This window comes from Chenopodium album, chromosome 1, assembly GCF_948465745.1.
Source record: "Chenopodium album chromosome 1, dcCheAlbu1.1, whole genome shotgun sequence".
In the NCBI taxonomy this organism is placed as follows: domain Eukaryota; kingdom Viridiplantae; phylum Streptophyta; class Magnoliopsida; order Caryophyllales; family Amaranthaceae; genus Chenopodium; species Chenopodium album.
This window is the reverse complement of record NC_137834.1, coordinates 86,054,723-86,075,762: the sequence shown is the minus strand read 5'-3', so window position 1 is coordinate 86,075,762 and position 21,040 is coordinate 86,054,723. Positions and strand designations below refer to the sequence as shown.

The window sequence follows — 21,040 nt, the reverse complement described above, 5'->3', positions numbered from 1 at the left end:
ATATAATCGTATAGATTGTATACCGTGAATAGTTGAGAAGATTATACATCATCTACCCTCCATTCAATTTTTTTTTTCTTCTTTTTTTTTTTTGAATAAATCTACCCTCCATTCATTTCTAACGAGCAATGTGGTTTTTTTTAAATAAATTTTATTTTTATATCTTGTACAATTGACTAAACAAGGACCAGTTGTGAGTAGCGACTGATATTTCCTTGGCAAATAATGGACAAATTAAATGACATTAACTTTGGAGGTTGTATTGTTTAATGTTGCTACTTGATTTGTGGGAGCAAAGACTTAGCATCACAAGATAATTGCCAAAAATGTCAAGCCAACCAAAAAAGCCAGGAAAATATCATATTCATATAGGAAAGTCTTAGCATCACAAGATATGTGCCAAAATTGTCAAGCCAACTAAACTTGATCGACAGTAAATTCTTCGAACTTTAAACGCCTCACGCTCGGGTGTTACACAACAAGTTGAAGGTGACAACAGCAACTTACAAAAGGGCAAAAGACGACCCGTGATTTAATGAATTACTTGACAAATTTAACACATTATACAAGTTGAGCCAACAATCGCGTCTACACTCCATAATACATTCAGACTGATATTTGACAAATTGTTTCCGGTTTTTTGGCTGGAACAAATAAGATAAGACTACTTAAGGTCAGAAACAAACATTTATATGAAGGGCAAATTCCACTTCTTGCTTTGAAGTGAACTCTTGAAGACAGTTCATTTGGCCAAGAGGATAGTACAAAATACAACCGAAAAACAGGCCATTGCCGTGTGAAAAGCCAAAGAAAAGTAGAGGATCAGGAAGCAGCTGGATAATAAGATTTAGATACAGGGTCTGCATACATCAGCATAGTAGCACTTGGATTTCGTCTCCAGCACTTAGGCTCTTACACAGCAGTTGAAGTAGCTGAGGAAGCTCTTTCTCGGCTGAAATTAAAGAAAAAAAATGTAAATAAATTATTGATAAATTTATAGATGAAGAGGTTGATTTTTAAGAACCAAGTCCAGCACCACAAACATGAACATTATTATAAGCATCAAAACATATGGTCTGCGGTCTTGATCTTTCCTTTCTTGTTATCTTGTACATAAACGATTTAATACTAACAGAAATCAAATATAGATTTTAGTTCATCAACGACGGATACCACAGTTTCCCACTCTATCACAAATGAATTTTTAATGCAAAAACCCTTAAAAAATCTTGTACCAGATCCGATCTTATTGATGATGACAAAATAGCTGATCTACATGCAGCATTAACAATTGATAACTTGATATAGACACTTGTTAGCATAGTCCAAATGAACATAAGATTGCCAAGGTGATGCAAAATCTCATTTAAGCAATGCGAAAACATCATAACAAGCAAGAGCCACATATACTTGAATCAAATTTATGCATAGCACGACTGCATGAGACTTCTGAATCCACATATGCTGGGAAGAAATCCAATTAACTAGTACAAATCATGTGAGATAATAGTTGCCATCTTGCCAATACAAAACACATGAAGTAACATGTTTGTGTTTTAAAACTGTGATTCCCTCATTCATCGGGTACAGTCACATGACAATTGGGTCACTGATCATAACTCAACAAGGACCATGCTTTTGTAGTTAATATACCAACCAGCTCTCAAGAAAATCATTCACAAAAAAGGGTTAGATTTAGGCACACCACTAAACCCCACGGCCCAAACCCACTATTTACACATTGCCTTTAATTCTTTATTAATTATTGGAGGCCAGTCAGGCCACCATTATGGCATTACCTACGGGTTTCACGGTTATATACCAGAGCAAACAATAACCTTGACATTCAAAGTAAAGTTAAACTACAATTTGTCACGTAAAAAAGATTGAAGCATATCAAACACCAAAGAATCACCAAATCGGGACGCATTATTGTCAAATATATGCATGCATGATGAAATAATGGCGGGTTTTTTTGCTGCAAAATGTGAATCTCTACATTCAATATAATGCCAAAGTATTTTCTTTTTTATTGCTCCAAGTTGCATACTCAAGGCCCACATGCTTGTACTGTTTTACAGTTATTGATTAAGGTCATTAAGCATCCAACCATATGAATGCCATTTTCATGCTAAGTTTCTTTAATGATGGAACTGTCCTCTTAACTGATCACTCCCGTTCAAGAAGCCACATCAAAATATATTATAATTAGACACCTTTTTGTAATATAAAAGTAGATAAACGAACATTAATGCCAAAAAGTATGATCTAGCAAGTCTAAACAACTCGGACAGCTGCATGTTAAAACGACTAGATAAAGCCATTTGAGCAAAATCTTACAGTTGGAGAGTGGTTTTGATTGAAATGCTGCTGTTCGTCATCGTTTACTTTGTTGTTAGCAGGAGCAGTTGGATTGATGAAATCTTCTTCATTACCCAAACTAGCCCTTGAAGGATCTCTTTTATTTTGTTTCCTCATTTCCCTGATTTTTGAGAAATCAAGGGAGTAATCTGGCAATGGTCCCTTCTGGTCCCAATCTCCGAATTGTGGCACAGATAACCAGGGCGCATTTCTCTGATCAAGAAAATAATTTCTGATGTCAAATTTGCAACGATCAAGACTATAATCATATTCTAATGAATAATTAAATTTAAAGAATTTTTAACAATGATGAACCCTATGTTTTTAAATCCTCAAGAAACCTTAAAAGCATAAAAAGAAGTTTCAGCAATTTAGCCAACAGCAATTTAGCCAACATGTCCCAACAACCCACAAACATCAGTGCTCCATATAAATAAATACAAAGGGAGACAGAAGAAAAAAGAATCACAAGTTCAGTACAGATTTTAATGATATCAGGAGAAAAAAAAAAACTTGGAAAGGCACAATAATAACATATCCCTATGATACATTGATACATAACTTTGTTTCATAGTATCAAAGCAAATTCCAATGTTTCATAGTTCATCAACATTTTACTTGTTGCAATAGAATCACAGATTCACAGAGTGACAAATAGCATACAAATATACAATGATCATGTTAGGTAAATGGTTTTCGCTTTTCAGCTATTACATACATTTGGGCAAAAAACAAACAAATTTAAAATGGTTTGTTAGCAAGCTGACAAACTCGACAAAAATGAGTATAGAGAAAGAATAGCTTATTGTAGGGGCATTTGATCCAAAAAAGTTGGTCAATTTGCATTGTATTGTACTCCATATTACACTAACACCTAACAACTAAGTTTACCAAATATCTTTATAAACGGCCAACACTACAAGTTAACTTAAAGAACCAATATAGATAGACAAGATAGCCAATACAAATAGCTTAACTAGCCAACAATTAATTGCCAAAGTAAGCTGCAATACATAATATTATTCAAGTAGGAGCGGTTGAAGTAATGTATTCTCAATAGCCGAAAGAAAAACATAACACGACTCATCAAAACCATAACATAACCCCATGAATGCCATGATACATCTTTAAAAGCTGTCACCTTAACCTCCTAATTAAACAAACCATTTTTCCCAATATTCGATTAAAGCGATAAGATTAAGAAACAACATAAACTAGCATAATCTTCGAACCAGTCAAGCTATAAACTATTCAAAATCTATAAACTATTCAGAATCTAACACCCTATTACGGCGATCTTTTCTACAATAATCCACAAATTCATTTATTTATTTAATTAAGCAACATCAGCGCGTTTATTCTTAATGTTAGTGAAGTAATTTTACCGCGACTTATACATGCCTTCATAAATTATTTCTAGCATTTATTCCTCACACAACATGGGAGGTAGGAATATAATTAAAAGACGGAGGGAGTACTAACTCATATGAACTCATCGAGTTCGCCATTCTACACTTTGAATTTAAAAATTTAGAGACAACCACCCATTATAAGAGTTCAGATTTTTTATCCTTTAAAAAAGAAAAGTCAATTTTTTCGAACGAGTAGCACAGTCATGTATACTGTGACACAGCTAAGCTAATTTTGTTGGATTCCTCGAAACTTCATTGTCACAAAATCATCACCAACCAGAAAAATCCTTTTTTAATTTAGACGAAAAAAAATATGAATTAAATCGACATGCAAAATCAGCTCCAGTGTTTCAAAACAGTCAAAGCGTCCATATGATTGATGTTCAAATCACCAATTGAATGCTTATTAAAAAAAAAAATTAAAATAGTGAATGAAAAAAAATAATTAAAAAAATAATAATAATAATGAGTAAAAATCGAAAAAACTTGGAAAATCAGCTCGAGTGTGTCAAATTAAACGTCAGTAATAGGCACAATCAGCTCGAGTGTGTGAAAGCGTTGATGATTGTTTCGGCTCTAAAAGTTCTTCCTGTTTTGACTTTTCGTGGGAGAGATAGCCAAAACAAGTATTATCAACAAATTCATTCGGAAAATGAGGGAAAATACAATTAATTAAGTTAAATAATGATCAACCTAACTAAATAAAGCTGAAATTAGCTGAAAATGAAGAGAAATTAAAAATAGGTACCTCTTTATCTTTGCGATCTTCCATTAAAATGAAAAATTGAAGGAAATTAAGGAAAAAGTAAGATGGAAGTAGAAAGTAGAAAGGTGGAAGTAGGAAGAAGAAGAGAAGTTATGTTTTTAGAGGGGAGAGGAGAGGAGAGAGAAAGTAAGACAGCACTACAGGTCTACAGCAGTGACAGAAGGAAGATAAATAAAGGCGCTGGGATGTCTGACGTTATTAATCTACGGATATCGTCTGCTCATTGCTGCTTTTTTTTTAAAATTAAAATTTATATCTATAGACCTAATGTTGATGTTATTTACGTAACCGCCATTTCCTTCTTCGTGTTGTTAACGTGTTACACCATTCACGTACTTTACCTCTAGAGTTGTGAACTCGGATAAACGGGTCAGGTTTCGGTCGGGTAAGAGTGGGGTCGGGTCAATTCGGATTAATTGCATAACCTATGCGGGTCAGCTTTGGGTTGGGTCATGCTTGAGTCGGGTCACGTCGGGTCATACTTCTTGTCGGGTTTAGGTCGGGTTAATAACAGGTCGAGTTACATTCGGGTCGGGTGAATAATAGGTCGAGTTTAATTCGGGTTTAAATGGGTTAGGGTAATTTTGGGGTTCGAGTCGGATTCGGTTCAAGTCAATAATTTGCGGGTTAGAATCAGGTTGGGTCATTCTCGAGGTTGAGTCGGGTTTGGTTCAAATCAATAATTTGTGGGTTATAATCAGGTCAGGTCATTTTCAAGTCGGATCATTCTCGGTTTCAAGTCGGGTTTTGTTCAAGTTAATAATTTGCGGTTTATAATCAGGTTGGTCATTTCTAAGTCGGGTCATTCTCGGATTCAAGTCGGGTTATGTTCAAGTTAATAATTTGCAAGTTACAATCAGGTCGGGTCATTTCCAAGTCAAGTCATATTCGGGTTCAACTAATTATAAATAAATAATTATCATTTTTATCAAGCTAATTATTTCCTTTGACTATAATATACTCCCTCCGTTTCATAATGATATTCCTGTTTCGCAAATCGATGCAAAATTTTACCCATCTTTGACCGCAAATATCTTTAATCTCACACTAGCAAAAATTGTAAAAGTTAGATATTAATAATCTACTCACTAAGACGAATCAAACTAGATCCTACATGACTATATTTGCTCTTATAGATTAAGAGAAATTTAGAAGATTCTCTCTTTCTTAAAAAAGTCAAAGATTCAAAAGAGGAACATCATTGTGGAGCGGAGGGAGTATATGGCAATATACTAGGGAACTATAGTGTATAATTTAGGAAGATAATTATCTCATTTGACCATAAAACAAATATATACTATATATATTTAACTCTTGAATTTGAGGATGATGCTCCTTTCTTTTGCTGGCCTGGACTGACTTGGTCTTTTTAGACAAAATGCTTTGATCAACAATAATAAGGTGGTCTAAATTGCATTTAAGGTAATTTGAAAATCGGGTCAGGAATAATTTGGGTTGAATTTAGGTTGGGTCAATAATAAGTCATGTTGATTTAGAGTCGAGTTAGTAACAGATCGGGTTGAATTTTTTGGTCAGGTAAGTAATGGGCCTGGTAAAATTCGAGTCGAGTCAATAACAAGTCGTGTTTAATTTGGGTCAGGTCAATAACAAGTCGGGTTGATTTCAGTAGGGTTTGTAACAGGGTGAGTTAAATTCAGGTCGAGTTAGGAAAGGGTCGGGTTGAATTCAGGTCAGGTTAGTAACAAGTCGGGTTAAATTCGGGTTTTGGCAGGTTAAAACGGGTTTGGGTAAATTTCAGTTCAAGTCGGGTTCGGTGCAAGTTATTTAAATTGGTCGTTGTAAACCGGTAAATCATTGCAAGTTGTAAACCGGTAAATTGGTCATTTAAAGGCAAATTGGATGGTTCCACCTACCTAATTGGACTTCCGGAGGGTATTAGGGAAGTATTTCGGCAATTTTTATTCTGGGCGAAAAAAAGTTAAAATTTTCCAAAATTGAAGGCTAATGTCTACGTTTTTTGAGAAATTTTGGAGATTTCGGGGCCCGATGTCGCAAAGTCTTGGAACTTTAGGAAATACATCTGGGGGGTCATAAAATTCTGTTTGGAATAATATATGATCATTATATGTTGTAATAGATGTTCGTGGTAGGCTTAATGTTGCCCTTGATGTTTTGATGATAACACAAGTCAAACAAGTGGACTAATGTATTTTGTGAGTCGTGTAGTCTGTTTATAAGTTACAGGAATCATTCAAGGCAAAGGAACACAAGGAGATAAAAGTTAAAGAGATCAGTTAAAGAGTTCCTGCGAAGGAACTAGAGCTTCGGAGCAGAAGCTAAGGAAAGAAGACTTGAAGCAGAGACTTCTTAGAGAAGCATAAAGTCTGAAGTATTTTTCTATTTTAGATTTTATGTAAGTGAAAAATAATTAGGATTAATGCTAAGTGGAATGCGTTTGAAAAAAGGATAAGTATTGACTTGCTAAAAAAATAGGATAGTTTGTTTAAGAAAATCTTTTGTGATTTTATCTTTTAAACTGATACTTTATTTTTCGGAAAAAATATATTTTTTGCAAAACCAACTTCCTAAGCTTGCGCAACTGACTGTTGATTCAGTCTTCTCCACTCACGAACATGCTACTTCCTTAAGGCTCAACGTGCCCTGGTTTTTAGGACATGATTGAAAGTTTTGGAAGTGGTGTAGAGTAGTGGCGTTGATATGCAGCAGTGGTGGTGTGAGTAGTGGAAAGTGTGGCGTTTTCTCCAAGCAATATTTTCCTATAAATATCGAAGTTATTTTCTGGATAACTTCACCTTGCAAAAATACTTTTATCCTTCTTTCTTGTTCAAAAACGAGTTAAGAGTCGCATTCCATTTAAGTGTTTTTCTTAATTACTTTCACTAGGGTTTATCATTGACTTGTAATTTGGGAATTGGGAGTTTGAGTGAACTCTAAGAGAAGTTAGAAGAGAAAGAGAAAGAAGAGAATAGAGAAGAGAAGAGTAGAAAGTAGTGGGACTTGCTGCTGGGAACTTCAAGTTCATAGAGGAACTTGAAGATTGATTCTTTAGCTTGTAATAGGTTGTTTGCCCTATTATAGTGGAGAATCTTTCCTAAAATCCCAAGTGGTCGTGGTTTTTCCTCTTGTTAGGGCCAAGAGGTTTTCCACGTAAAATCTCTCTGTGTTCACTTTGAGTTCCTATAGCTTAGTATTTTTTCACTTCCGCAAAAAGTTAGCTCAATTCTCTTAAACTACAATTCACCCCCCCTCTTGTAGTATTCCTCTAAAGCAACACTTAAGTTGATGAAATCGGTGCAAGTTGTAAACTGGTAAATTGGTCATTTAAAGGCAAATTGGATGGTTCCACCCACCCAATTGGACTCCCAAAGGGTATTAGGAACCATGGTAAACATTTGGCATTTTCCGGGCGAAAAAAGTCAAAAAATACCAAAATTGAATGCTAATATCCACACTTTTTGAGAAATTTTGTAGGTTTCAGGTGTCGAAAAGACTTGAGATTTTAGGGGATACATCTCGAAGTCATACAATTCTGCTTGGAACCATATCTGATCATTAAATGTTATCACAAATGTTCGTGATAAGCTTGATTATTTGATGAAATCGGTGCAAGTATTAACCGGTAAATTGGTCGTTTAAATGCATATTGGATGGTTACACCCACCCAATTGAACTCCCGGAGGGTATTAGGGACCATGGTAAACATTTCAGCAATTTTTTATTTCCGAGCGAAAAAAAGTCAAAAAAATTCCAAAATTGAAGGCTAATATTAACACTTTTTTAGAAATTTTGGAGGTTTTAAGGTCCGGTGTCGAAAAGTCTTGACATTTTAGGGGATACATCTAGAGGTCATATAATACCATTTGGAACCATACAGGATCATCATATGTTGTCATAAATGTTCATGGTCATAGGCTTGATTTAATGAAATCGGAGCAACTTTTAAACCGGTAAATTGGTCGTTTAAAGGCAAGTTGGATGGTTTCACCCCTGGGCTCCTGTAGGATATTAGGGACCATGATAAACATGTCAGAAATTTTTATTCAGAGCGAAAATAAGTCAAAAATTAAAAAATTGAAGGCTAATATCCACTCTTTTTGATAAATTTTGGAGGTTTTGGAACCCGGTGTGAAAAATCCTTGAGATTTTATAGAATACATCTCGGGGTAATATAAAGCTATTTGGAACCATATATGATCATTATATGTTGTCATAAATGTTCGTGGTAGGCTTGAGTTAATGAAATCGGTGCAAGTTGTAAATCGTTAAATTGGCCGTTTAAAGGAAAATTGGATGGTTCCACCCACTTATCGGACTCCCGCAGGGTATTAGGGAACATGGTAAACTTATCGTCAATTTTTATTTTTGGGTGAAAAAAAGTTAAAAAAAATCCAAAATTGAAGGCTATTATCCACGCTTTTTGAGAAATTTTGGAGGTTTCGGGGCCCTGTGTCGAAAAGGCTTGAGATTTTAGGGGTTTAATCTCGGAGTCGTATAGTGTCGTTTGGAACCATATATGATCATTATATGTTGTCATAAATGTTCGTGGTAGGCTTAAATCAATGAAATCGGTGCAAGTTGTAAATCGGTAAATTGGCCATTTAATGGCAAATTGGATGGTTTCACCCACCCAATTGGACTCCCAGAGGATATTAGGGACCATGGTAAACATTTAGCCTATTTTTATTTCCGGGCGAAAAAAAGTTTAAAAATTCAAAAATTGATGTCTAATATCCATGTTTTTTGAGAAATTTTAGAGGTTCTAGGGCCTTATGTTGAAAAGTTTTGAAATGTTAGGGAATACATTTCGGGGTCATATAATGTCGTTTGGAACCATATAAGATCATTATTTGTTGTCATATATGTTCGTTGAAGGCTTGAGTTAATGAAATCGGTTTAAGTTGTAAACCGGTAACTCGGCTGTTTAAAGGCAAATTGGATGGTTTCACCTAGCCAGGTGGACTCCCGGAAGGTATTAGGGACCATTGTAAACATTACGGCAATTTTTATTTTTGGGCGAAAAAAAGTCAAAAAATTCCATAATTGAAGTATGATATCCACGCATTTTACGAAATTTTGAAGGTTTCGGGGCCAGTTGTCAAAAAATCTTGAAATTCTAGGGGATAAATCTCATGTTCATGTAATGCCGTTTGGAACCATATATGATCATTATATGTTGTCATAAATGTTCGTGGTAGGCTTGAGTTAATGAAATAAGTGCAAGTTGTAAATCGGTAAATTGGCCGTTTAAAGGCAAATAAATTGGATGGTTCAACCCACCTAATTGGACTCCCGGAGTGTATAAGGTACCATGGTAAACATTTTGGAAATTTTAATTTTCGGAAGAAAAAAAGTCAAAAAATTTCGAAATTGAAGTTTAATATCCACGCTTTTTGAGTAATTTTGGAGGTTTCGGGTCCCGATGTTGAAAAGTCTTGAAATTTTAGGGAATACATCTCGGGGTCATATAATGTCATTTGGAACCATATATGATCATTATTTTTTGTCATAAGTTTTCGTGGTAGTCTTGAGTTAATGAAGTCGGTGCAAGTTGTAAACCGGTAAATTGGTCGTTTAACGACAAATTGGACAGTTCAACCCACCCAATTGGACTCCCAGAGGGTATTAAGGACCATGTTAAACATTTCCGCAATTTTTATTTCTGGGCGAAAATAAGTCTAGAAATTAGAAAACTGAAGGCTAATATCCACGTTTTTTGAGAAATTTTGGAGGTTTCGGGGCCCGGTGTCGAAAAGCCTTGAGATTTTAAGAGATACATCTCAGGGTCATATAATGTTTTTTGGAACCATATATGATCATTATATGTTATCATAAATGTTCGTGGTAGGCTTGAGTTAATGAAATTGGTACAAGTTGTAATCCGATAAATTGGCTGTTTAAATACGAATTGGAAGGTTCCACCCACCCAATGGGAAACCCGAAGGCTATTAGGGACCATGGTAAATATTTCGGCAATTTTATTTCCGGGCGGAAAAAAAGTCCAAAATTTCCAACATTGAAGGCTAATATCCACGTTTTTTGAGAAATTTCGAAGGTTTCGGGGCCTGATGTCGAAAAGACTTAAGATATTAGAGAATACATCTCGGGGTCATATAATGTCGTTTGGAACTATATATGATAATTATTTTTCGTCATAAATGTTTGTGGTAGGATTGAGTTAATGAAATCGGTGCAAGTTGTAATCCAGTAAATTGACCTTTCAAAGGAAAATTGAATGGTTCCATCCACGCAATTGGACTCCCGGAGGTTATTAGAGATCATGATAAACATTTCGGCAATTTTTATTTCTGGGCGACAAAAAGTCAAAAAATTCAAAAATTAAACACTAATATCCACCTTTTTGAGAAATTTTGGAGTCTTCGAGGCCCGGTGTCAAAGTCTCGAATTTCTAGGGAATACATCTCGGGGTCATATAATGTTGTTTGGAACCATATGTGATCATTATTTTTGTCGTAAATGTTCGTGGTAGCCTGTAGTTAATGAAATCGGTGCAATTTGTAAACCGGTTAATTAGTCGTTTAAAGGCTGATTGGATGGTTCCACCCACCCAATTGGACTCCCGGAGGATAATAGGGTACATGGTATAAATTTTGGCAATTTTTTTTCGGACGAAAAAAAGTAAAAAAATTCCAAAATTGAAGGCTAATATTCACGCTTTTTGAGAAATTTCGAAGGTTTCGGGGCCCGATGTCAAAAAGACTTGAGATCTTAAGGAATACATCTCAGGGTCATATAATGTCGTTTGGAACCATATTATAGACACCCAAATGTGTCTCCCCAAAACCAAACCCAGTGATGAATACCTTTCACGTCATTTGATTATCGAACAAAGAGAAAGTGTGAAAAGCCTAGTGATGTGGTTGTTTTTATTAAAATATCTCTCTTTCTGTTTTTGAAAATTTTTCTTCTTACACTCTATTTATGAAAATAGATAGTCCAATTTAGTTTGGTCTATGATAAAGGTCCAATAAATAGTGTAGTAGGATTGGGCTCGAAAAAAACTTTCCAACGATATATTATAAGCCTAATTCCGATGAATAATGAGGAAGTTATGGATTAAATTAAATTGGCCCGAAATGAATTTTGATATGTGGCCCAATGATTTAGAGGAGGGTCTATTAATTATTATTCCTAAAGTTATTAGGATTGATTTAAATCTTCTAGAATATCTAGAAGGTCCTTTTTAATTCTAATAAGATTAGGATTAATAATTATATTTTAAAGAGTTTTATTTTGAATAAAATAAGTGATTTGTCACAAAAATGATTTTAATCTGATCAATGCGGAATTATCTGCTTAACCGTATTAAGAAGAGGGTTCCGCGTGGAAAGCGAGTTTGATTTCTGACTTAGCTTAACTTAAGACGACAAGGTTGTTGCCTGGCGCTAACAGTTGTCGCCTGGCGTTAAGCCTGTCGTCTGGCTAACTCCTGTCACTGACAAGAGGTATTTTATTCCGAGTAGGACTTGATTTGTTTCCGGCCTAGTTTTTTCTATAAATAGGGGTGGTATCTCCCCATTTTTCATTTACAATCATCATTCACAACCATCATCTATTTTCTTCCCTCTCTTAAGCTCTCTCTTTATACTATTTTCTAAATCTTCCCTCTCACAAAATTCCATATACATTAGTTCTAGACACACCTAGCCATGTTCGAAGTTGTCTTCACCCCTAGACGTGAAAGGTTGATAATTTCTGAGGGTTTGGTCCCAAATCCCTATTTCAATTATTTAATTTAATATTTTCCTTAAAGTTACTAACGCGTGTATTTTGTTAGTAGAAAGAGATACTAGGCATCCAAGTAAGTAATTTAATTACTTTAATTATTCTTTTGATATAGAAACATGCTTTGATTATTTTAATTCCTATTATCATATTAGGATGTCTTCATGATTCCTATTATAATGTTTAGGGTATTAACTAATTAATTTTTCTAATATCACGTATGTTTCTATGATGCTTCCTATTTCTTTCTTCTATCATGTTATTATCATGTTAGGAATAAAGATTTAATCTTTATTGTTTAGTGACATGTTATGATTTGTTATTAATATTGTTAGTATCATGCCTATGATCTTACTATTATTATTATGTTTTATTGAGATTATTATTATGATGATGATTGTTATTATGTTGCTTGATATTTATTATTATTATTGCTTGATCACGCCTTTTATGAATGTTTAAAGGGAATTTGTACTTGTAATCACGCTTAATAAGATAATTAATAATCTTGTTTAGGCTAATATGATTATAATTCAAGTGATAGCCAACAATAGTCTTGTTTGTATATTAATATTCAACCAACATAGATAAAAGGGTTTAAGGTTAACCTATTGATTGTATGTTAGTCAGAAAGCGCACATGAATATGAAAAGAATAAAGTAGAGGCCTATTTTTTAGGCAGGTTCAATATTTTTTAGGTTAGATTAGTTCCTTCATCCCCGAATATCCAGTCATGGTTCCAGACCACTAGGGAGTTAGCGATCTCATGGATCGTGAAGGGGTGTAACCTTCACCCTGTGAACGGTTTACAAGTTCCTAAAAGTTGTTGGCGACTCTTTTACTGTAACGCCCCGTATTTTCAAACCATTACTTTATGTGTGTTTCAACCCATAAAGCCTAATTTCTAATTTTAATCTCAATTTCTAAATTGAAATGTTAATTTAATTATTAAGACTGTTCTTTGTTTTAAAGGTCATCCCAACCTTCTTAGACCCTAATTATAGTATTTTGACAGAACGTTTGAAAGTTATTATTTAAAAAGGTTCTATATTTGAGTTTTAATCATTTCGAATTGTATTTGACTTGTCTGAATTGATATTAGCCTTAAAGGATGATTCCTTTAGCTTAAGCATTAATTCAGTAAATGATACTAAATTATATATAATTTTGATATTTAACCTATTGCGATTGATACGGGTCATCATGGGTGATTCCTTGACTGAAGTACCAATCTAATAGGTATAAAATGATTTTGGAGTTTTAAAAACGTTTTACGTGCAATCGTATCAATAAAGATAAATAAAGTTATATTGGGTGATTTCCGTCAACTCGTTTATCAAATTGGTATTGTTTATAAAGTATTCTTTAATTCTTTTATTTATAAAAATCATTATAATGTCTTTTTATTAATCAGGTCATTATAAATGAATAATATTACTGATTTCACATTTCGTCTTTTATGTCGCTTTTCAGTACTTATAAACTTTATATATATATATATATATATATATATATATATATATATATATATATATATATATATATATATATATATATATATATATATATATATATATATATATATATATATTGTATTGTGATTTAAGTTATTATTTTCATTATTATTATTGATATTATTATTGTGATATCGATGATATAATCTTTATTATCGTTTTCAAACGCGTTTCAAATCGCCTCATGTTACATTAGTTCCCTAGTCTAGTTTTGGGCCAACTAGGATTAGCTCGGAATAGAATTTGAACTAGTAATGAACCGTTCAATAGGGCTTGTATAGTTGTATACCCTTCTTTATTTTCCCTCCTTAAGCCCATTTTACTCCTTAGTTAACCCTCTTAAACTAATCCAATTAACATCCTTAATATAGGGCTTTGCTTTCTAATCACATGTGTTGCTTGAGCCCATCTTCTTCTATTTCTCACGGCTATACGAGGGCCTGTTACTGTCCATTATTTTCACCATAGTAACCACCCATTTACACCCACAATCAATCCCATTCAATCACCAATTAAATGCTGTCCAAAACCACTTGATATTCCCTACCATTCACATACAAAAACAACGCTTCTTGTGCGTGAGGTTGCTGCACCATCACAACACTTTTCTCCTCTCAATTTCCCTTATCTTCTGGTAATTATCAAGGGATAGTCGTGGGTCATTGATGCTGTATTTTACCCTCTTATTCAAGCACTCAAACACCATAGAACCTCATCGATCAAGGCTAGCAAGAGGCGTAACTTTGAAGCGGCTCGGGCGGATTCAAATTACGATCTTTTCCTCTATTCTAATCTGATTTTTCATGCTCTCCATTCAAGGTAACTAGCACTATTCCAATCTTTAGAACTCATGTCTAGTATAGGTTAAGGCTAGGTGCAAGTTAGAGTTAATTGGTTAGATTAAAAATTGTTGTAGTTCATCTTATGTTCGTTTGCTGTTTTATGCGTGAGGAATGGGTGTATTACATTCTTGTTTATTTCTGGTTTTTTATGCTAGATTATCATGAGTAGAAGTAGTCTATGTATTGAGGTTTGGTACCATTAATTATTGTTGTGTTTTCTAGGGGTTTTCAAGCATAATATGTACTCTAATGTTCACGAATATGCTGTTGTAATTGCTGTAGATGTGCAGTGGGTTTACATCCTTATTTTGCCTTGATTTAGTTTGTTTCTGTGCCTAAAATGGCATAGAATCATGTTAGGTATATCCCTAAATAAGTATGTCATCTTTTTGGCAAGTTTAGTGTGGTTTTTGTGCCTAATTTTCAGTGTACTGTGCTGCTGCCAGCTTGTGTATGTCGTGAGTTTAGTGACCAATTTTAGAAGGTTTTTGCTTTGCTTCCTTGCTTAACTCATGATGAAGAATAGTGGGTATCTCATGAACTTTATGTACTTGGGTTTACTTTGGCTATTGGCATGATTAAACAATCTCAAACATGAATTAGTATGTGTAAACACAAGTTGGAAGTATTTTTCTCATGCGTGTGGTCAGGGTGGTTTTACATGTTTGGTTTCCAGGTGATCATACTTAAATTCATGCCTATTATGTCCTAGTATGTCTTATGATGCTGTATGATAATGGGATAGGTTTAAATTTGAGTTTAGATGGCTTTTAAGTGGTCTAAACATGTGATTATGTTGCTGTAATTCTAATTAGGGGTTGTTGCATTGTCATCTTGTTTTTAACATGTTATAGTCATGAATTAAAGCTTATCTTGTATGTATATATTGACTAATATGTGGATTAATATGTCATAGTCTTAATTCATCATATTTTGACATGATTTGAGTGTGTTTATGAAGTGTTCGAAGTACTATAGTTGCTGCCATTTTATGTTATTAATAAAATGTCGACGTCGTTGTGCTTTAAAGTAGAATAACACTGTTTTTAGCACCACTTCGCCAAGGGTTGTGTACGGAGTGTATTGTGATATTTTACCATAATTAGCTTCGTACCCAAATCCAGACAATGAGAGTGACACCTTGTTGGCTATATAAATGATTTTTGTATATTTTGAAGAATTTCAAAGTTAAACTCTTTTGAAGGATTTATATTGAATTTTGGTCTTAGAAGTAAAGACCTGCAATATTTTTAAATTAGGGTTGATGATCCCTAAAATGTGTTTCGATGAATTTGAAGAATTATTTTTACCGTTTTATATGATTCGTGAGTGTAAGACAACCATTGGGCTGCGGAATTCAATGGTTGGAACATGCCAACATCTTGGGCTGTGGAATTCGAGATGTAATTTTCTAGGTTAATTGTTGTCGTCCGGAACTACTCGGGCTGCGGAATTCGAGTAGGAAAACTGGGAGTTTGGCCATTCTCAGACGTAGACGGAACTGCGGAATCGTCTGTAGGTTCGCCCTGACAAACCTTTGATGGTGGGCTGCGGAATTCACCAGCGTTCATATTTTATATGCTTACCTCACTATGGATCAGTTTTCGAAAAGTTAAAATTCTCTATTTTAATATTATTACGCTTTTGAGAAGGTCTTCTTAAGTCAAGTCAAGAATTTTCTAAATCTCTTTAAAGAACCTTTAGAAGTGTTAATTATTGTTTTTATGAGTTTATTGCTTATGCTTTGGGTGCTATTTATTCTTACTCTATAATCATGTGGTAATATATTCATTTTGTTTAATATACATGTTTGTGTTGTATTGTATTGTAATCATGTTGCATGTTTTGCCTATCTATGTATCTTATCATGTTTATCTTGAGTGTATTGTGAAGTAGTTGTTTATCTTGTCTATATGTTGTATTATTTTTTATGTATGCTTCTATGCTTTACTCTATGCTTAGCTTTGTGTTTCTACAAGTTTTGGGAGAACTGCTAGTTACTCCCCACTGATTGTGGAACCTAAATGTTATTTGCAGGTGAAAGGTAGCGTTGTTGAGTCTGGGCTGAGAGCAGAGTGTTTAGGTTGTCCCCAAGTACTTTTATCGATTATTCTTTGATGTCTTTAGCTCTCTTTATGAGGTAGTTGAATTTGAGGTTGTTCTGCCTCGTTAAAGGTTTTCTTTGATCATTTGAGATTTCTTTCTCTTCATAATTTTTGTTTCAGTTATTTATTTATTTTGTTTATTTTTTAGTAACCCTTAGAGTGACATTCCGTCTTGACGTTATTTCCGCTAACGTCTCACCTTCTATTTTAGACGGGATGTTACATTTACTCTAGCTTCCTTCCCTTTGGACGCCATCATGCTTAAGTGTATGATCCACAGTGGGGCTCAAGTGTGGAATGCTTAAAATATTCCCTACACATATATGATAATTATTTGTTGTCATAAATGTTCGTGGTAGGCTTGAGTTAATGAAATCGGTACAAGTTGTTAACCGGTAAGTTGGTCGTTTAAAGGCAAATTGGATGATTCCACCCACCCAATTGGACTATCGCAGGGTATTAGGGACTATGGTAAAAATTTCGGCAATTTTTATTTTTGGGCGAAAAAAGTAAAAAAAAAATCCAAAATTAAAGGCTAATATCCACGCTTTTTGAGAATTTTTTGAGGTTTCGGGGCCCGGTGTCGAAAAGGTTTGAGATTTTAGAGGATATATCTCAGGGTCATATAATATTGTTTTAAACCATAAATGATCATTATATGTTGTCATAAATGTTCACAGTAGGCTTGAGTTAATGAAATCAGTGCAAGTTGTAAATCGGTAAATTTGTCATTTAAAGGCAAATTGGATTGTTCCACCCACCTAATTGGACTCACGGAGGGTATTAGGGACCATGATAAACATTTCGCCAATTTTTAATTACGAGCGAAAAAAAAGACAAAAAAACCCAAAATTTAAGGTTAATATCCACGTTTTTTGAGAAATTTTGGAGGTTTCGAGACCCGGTGTCGAAAATACTTGAGATCTTAGGGAATACATCCCGGGGTCATAAAATGTCGTTTGGAACCATATATGATCATTATATGTTGTCATAAATGTTCGTGGTAGGCTTGAGATAATGAAAACGATGCAAGTTGTAAACTGGCAAATTGGGCGTTTAAAGGCAAATTGGATGGTTCCACCCAACCAATTGAACTCTCGGAGGGTATTAAGAACCATGGTAAACCTTTCGGTAATTTCTATTTACAGGCGAAAAAAATTAAAAAATTCCAAAATTGAAGGCTAATATCCACGTTTTTTGAGAAATTTTGAAGGTTTCGAAGCCCGTGTCGAAAAGGCTTGAGATACTAGGGGATAAACCTCAGGGTCATATAATGTCGTTTGGAACCATATATGATCATTATATGTTGTCATAAATGTTCGTGGTAAGCTTGAGTTAATGAAATCGGTGCTAGATGTAAACCGGTAAATTGGTCGTTTAAAAGCAAATTGGATGATTTCACCCACCCAATTGGACTCCCAGAAGGTATTGGGGCCATGGTAAATATTTCGGCAATTTTTATTTACGGGCAAAAATAAGTCAAAAAATTCCGAATTGAAGTCTAATATCCACACTTTTTGAGAAATTATGGATGTTTCGGGGCCCGGTGTCTAAAAGGCTTGAGATTTTAGGAGATACATCTCGGGGTCATATAATGTCGTTTGGAACTATACATGATCATTATATATATGTTGTCATAAATGTTCGTGGCAGGATTGAGTTAATGAAATCGATGAAAAATGTAAATCGGTAAAATAGCCGTTTAAAGGCAAATTAGATGGTTCCACCCACCCAATTGGACTCCTAGAGGGTATTAGGGACCATGATAAATATTTCGGCAATTTATATTTTTGGGCGAAAAAAAATTCAAAAAATTGCAAAATTGAAGACTAATATCCACACTTTTTGAGAAATTTCGGAGGTTTCGGGGTCCGGTGTCGAAAAGTCTTAAAATTTTAGGGGATATATCTCGAGGTCATATAATGCCGTTTTGAACCATATATGATCATTATTTGTTGTCATAAATGTTCGTGGTAGGATTGATTTAATCAAATCGGTGCAAGTTGTGAACCGGTAATTTGGTCGTTTAAAGGCAAATTGGATGGTTCCACCCACCCAATTGGACTTCCGGAGGGTATAAGGTACCATGGTAAACATTTCGACAATTTTTATTTCCGGGTGAAAAAAAAGTCAAAAAATTCAAAAATTGAAATCCATGCTTTTTGAGAAATTTTGGATGTTTCAAGGCCTGTTGTCAAAAAGTTTTGAGATTTTAGGGGATACATCTCGGGGTCATATATAATGCCATTTGGAACCATATATGATCATTATATGTTGTCATAAATGTTCGTAGTAGGCTTGAGTTGATTAAATCGGTGCAAGTTGTAAACCGGTAAATTGGCCGTTTAAAGGCAAATAGCAGGGTGGTTCCACCCACCCAATTGGACTCCCGAGGGTATTAGGGACCACGGTAAAAATTTCGGCAATTTTTATATCTGGGCAATAAAAAGTAAAAAAAATTCCAAAATTGAAGGCTAATATCTACGCTTTTTGAGAATTTTTGGAGGTTTCGGAGCCCGGTGTCGAAAAGCCTTTAGATTTTAGGGGATACATCTCGGGTTCAAATAATTTCGTTTGAAACCATATATGATTATTATATGTTGTTATAAATGTTTGTATGTGGTAGGCTTTAGTTAATGAAATTGGCGCAAGTTGTAAACCGGTAAATTGGTTGTTTAAAGGCAAATTGGATGGTTCCACCCACCTAATTGAACTCTCGGAGGGTATTAAAGACCATAGTTAATATTTCGGCAATTTTTTAATGGCAAAAAAGTCAAAAAATTCAAAAATTGAAGGCTATTTTCCACGCCTTTTGAGATTTTTTTGGAGTCTTCGGGGTCCGGTTGCGAAGAGTTTTGAAACTCTAGGGAATATATCTCGGGTTCATATAATGTCGTTTGGAACCATATATGATCATTATTTGTTGTCATAAATGTTCGTAGTAGGCTTGAATTAATGAAATCAGTGCAAGTTGTAAACCGGTAAATTGATCGTTTAAAGGCAAATTGGATGGTTCCACCCACCCAATTGGATTCCCGGAGGGCATCGGGTACCATGGTAAACATATCGGCAATTTTCATATATCCGGGCGAAAAAAAGTCAAAAAAATTCCAAAATTCAAGGCAAATATCCACTCTTTTTGAGAAATTTCGATTGTTTCGGGGCCCGGTGTCGAAAAGCATTGAGATTTTAGGGGATACATCTTGGGACATATAATGCCATTTGGAACCATATATGATCATTATATGTTGTCATAAATGTTCGTGGTGGGCTTGGGTAATGAAATCGGTGCAAGTTGTAAAATGGTAAATTGGTCGTTTAAAGGCAAATTGGATGGTTGCACCCAACCAATTGGAGTCTCGAAGGATATTAGGGACCACGGTAAACATTTCGGCAATTTTTATTTTCGAGTGAGAAAAAGTCAAAAAATTCCAAAATTGAAGGCTAATATCCACGTTTTTTGAGAAATTTTGGAGGTTTCGGATAGAGATGTCAACTCGGATAAACAGGTCGTCGGGTTTAGGTCGATAAGAGTGGGTCGGGTCAACTTGGGTTGGGTCAATTCGGATTAATTCCATAACCTATGCGGGTCGGGTTTGGGTTGGGTAATGCTTGAGTCTGGTCACGTCGGGTCATACTTCTTATCGGGTTTGGGTCGGGTTAATAACAGGTCAGGTTACATTTGGGTCGGGTGAACAATAGGTCGGGTTTAATTCGGGTTTTCACGGGTTAGGGTAGTTCTCGGGTTCGAATCGGGTTCGGTTCAAGTCAATAATTTACGGGTTAAAATCAAGTCGGGTCATTTTCAAGTTTGAGTCGGGTTCGGTTCAAGTCAATAATTTGCGGGTTATAATCAGGTTGGGTCATTTTGAAGTCGGGTCAGTCTCGGGTTCAATTCGGGTTCGATTCATGTCAATAATTTGCGGGTTATAATCAAATCGAGTCATTTTAAAGTCGAGTCAGTCTCGGGTTTAAGTCGGGTTCGATTCAAGTCAATAATTTGCGGGTTATAATCAGGTTGGGTCATTTTCAAGTGGGGCCCAATCCTCACAGCCCCCAATTTCAAACCCTAACGATAAGTCGCAAAGAGTTCGAGCAACAGGATCAGAAAGAGTTCGATACAGGCGTCGGCGGATTGCAAGGGAAATGATGACGCAAATGTGGGGAAACGCGATGGTCCGGCGAGGGAGGGGCGTTGGGCTGGGCAGTGGTGGTGGGGATTAAGGTATGTCGGTGGTAGAAGGAAAGGCTGGTTTGTTTTTCTATTTTATTTTATTTTTATTTTGGAGCAATCAAGACTTAACACGTGTCAAGT

The 21,040-nt window shown here is 35.0% G+C and overlaps 1 protein-coding gene and 1 long non-coding RNA gene across 2 annotated transcripts; one reads left to right on the top strand and one right to left on the bottom strand.

Moving 5' to 3' along the window:
• Positions 1-346: 346 nt before the first annotated feature.
• Positions 347-4,689, bottom strand: LOC145560090 (uncharacterized). The gene is made up of 3 exons (XM_081621350.1): positions 4,522-4,689; positions 2,341-2,574; positions 347-952 (listed from the first exon to the last, which is right to left on the bottom strand). The coding sequence occupies exons 1-3, from the start codon at positions 4,543-4,545 to the stop codon at positions 905-907; spliced, it is 306 nt and encodes a 101-aa protein (XP_081477476.1). The 5' UTR covers positions 4,546-4,689; the 3' UTR covers positions 347-904.
• Positions 4,690-14,258: 9,569 nt separating this feature from the next.
• Positions 14,259-16,856, top strand: LOC145624438 (uncharacterized). Its single transcript, XR_014110427.1, has 2 exons — positions 14,259-14,597; positions 16,658-16,856. It is a non-coding gene; the product is annotated as an uncharacterized LOC145624438 (long non-coding RNA).
• The last annotated feature ends 4,184 nt before the right edge of the window (positions 16,857-21,040 follow it).

Excerpts from the sequence above, each read along its gene's own strand:
- LOC145560090 (XM_081621350.1), bottom strand. The coding sequence starts at position 4,545 with ATGGAAGATCGCAAAGATAAAGAG. Across the intron at positions 2,575-4,521 it reads AAGATCGCAAAGATAAAGAG|AGAAATGCGCCCTGGTTATC; the intron begins GTACCTATTTTT and ends TTTCTTGATCAG. Across the intron at positions 953-2,340 it reads ATCAAAACCACTCTCCAACT|CCGAGAAAGAGCTTCCTCAG; the intron begins GTAAGATTTTGC and ends CTTTAATTTCAG.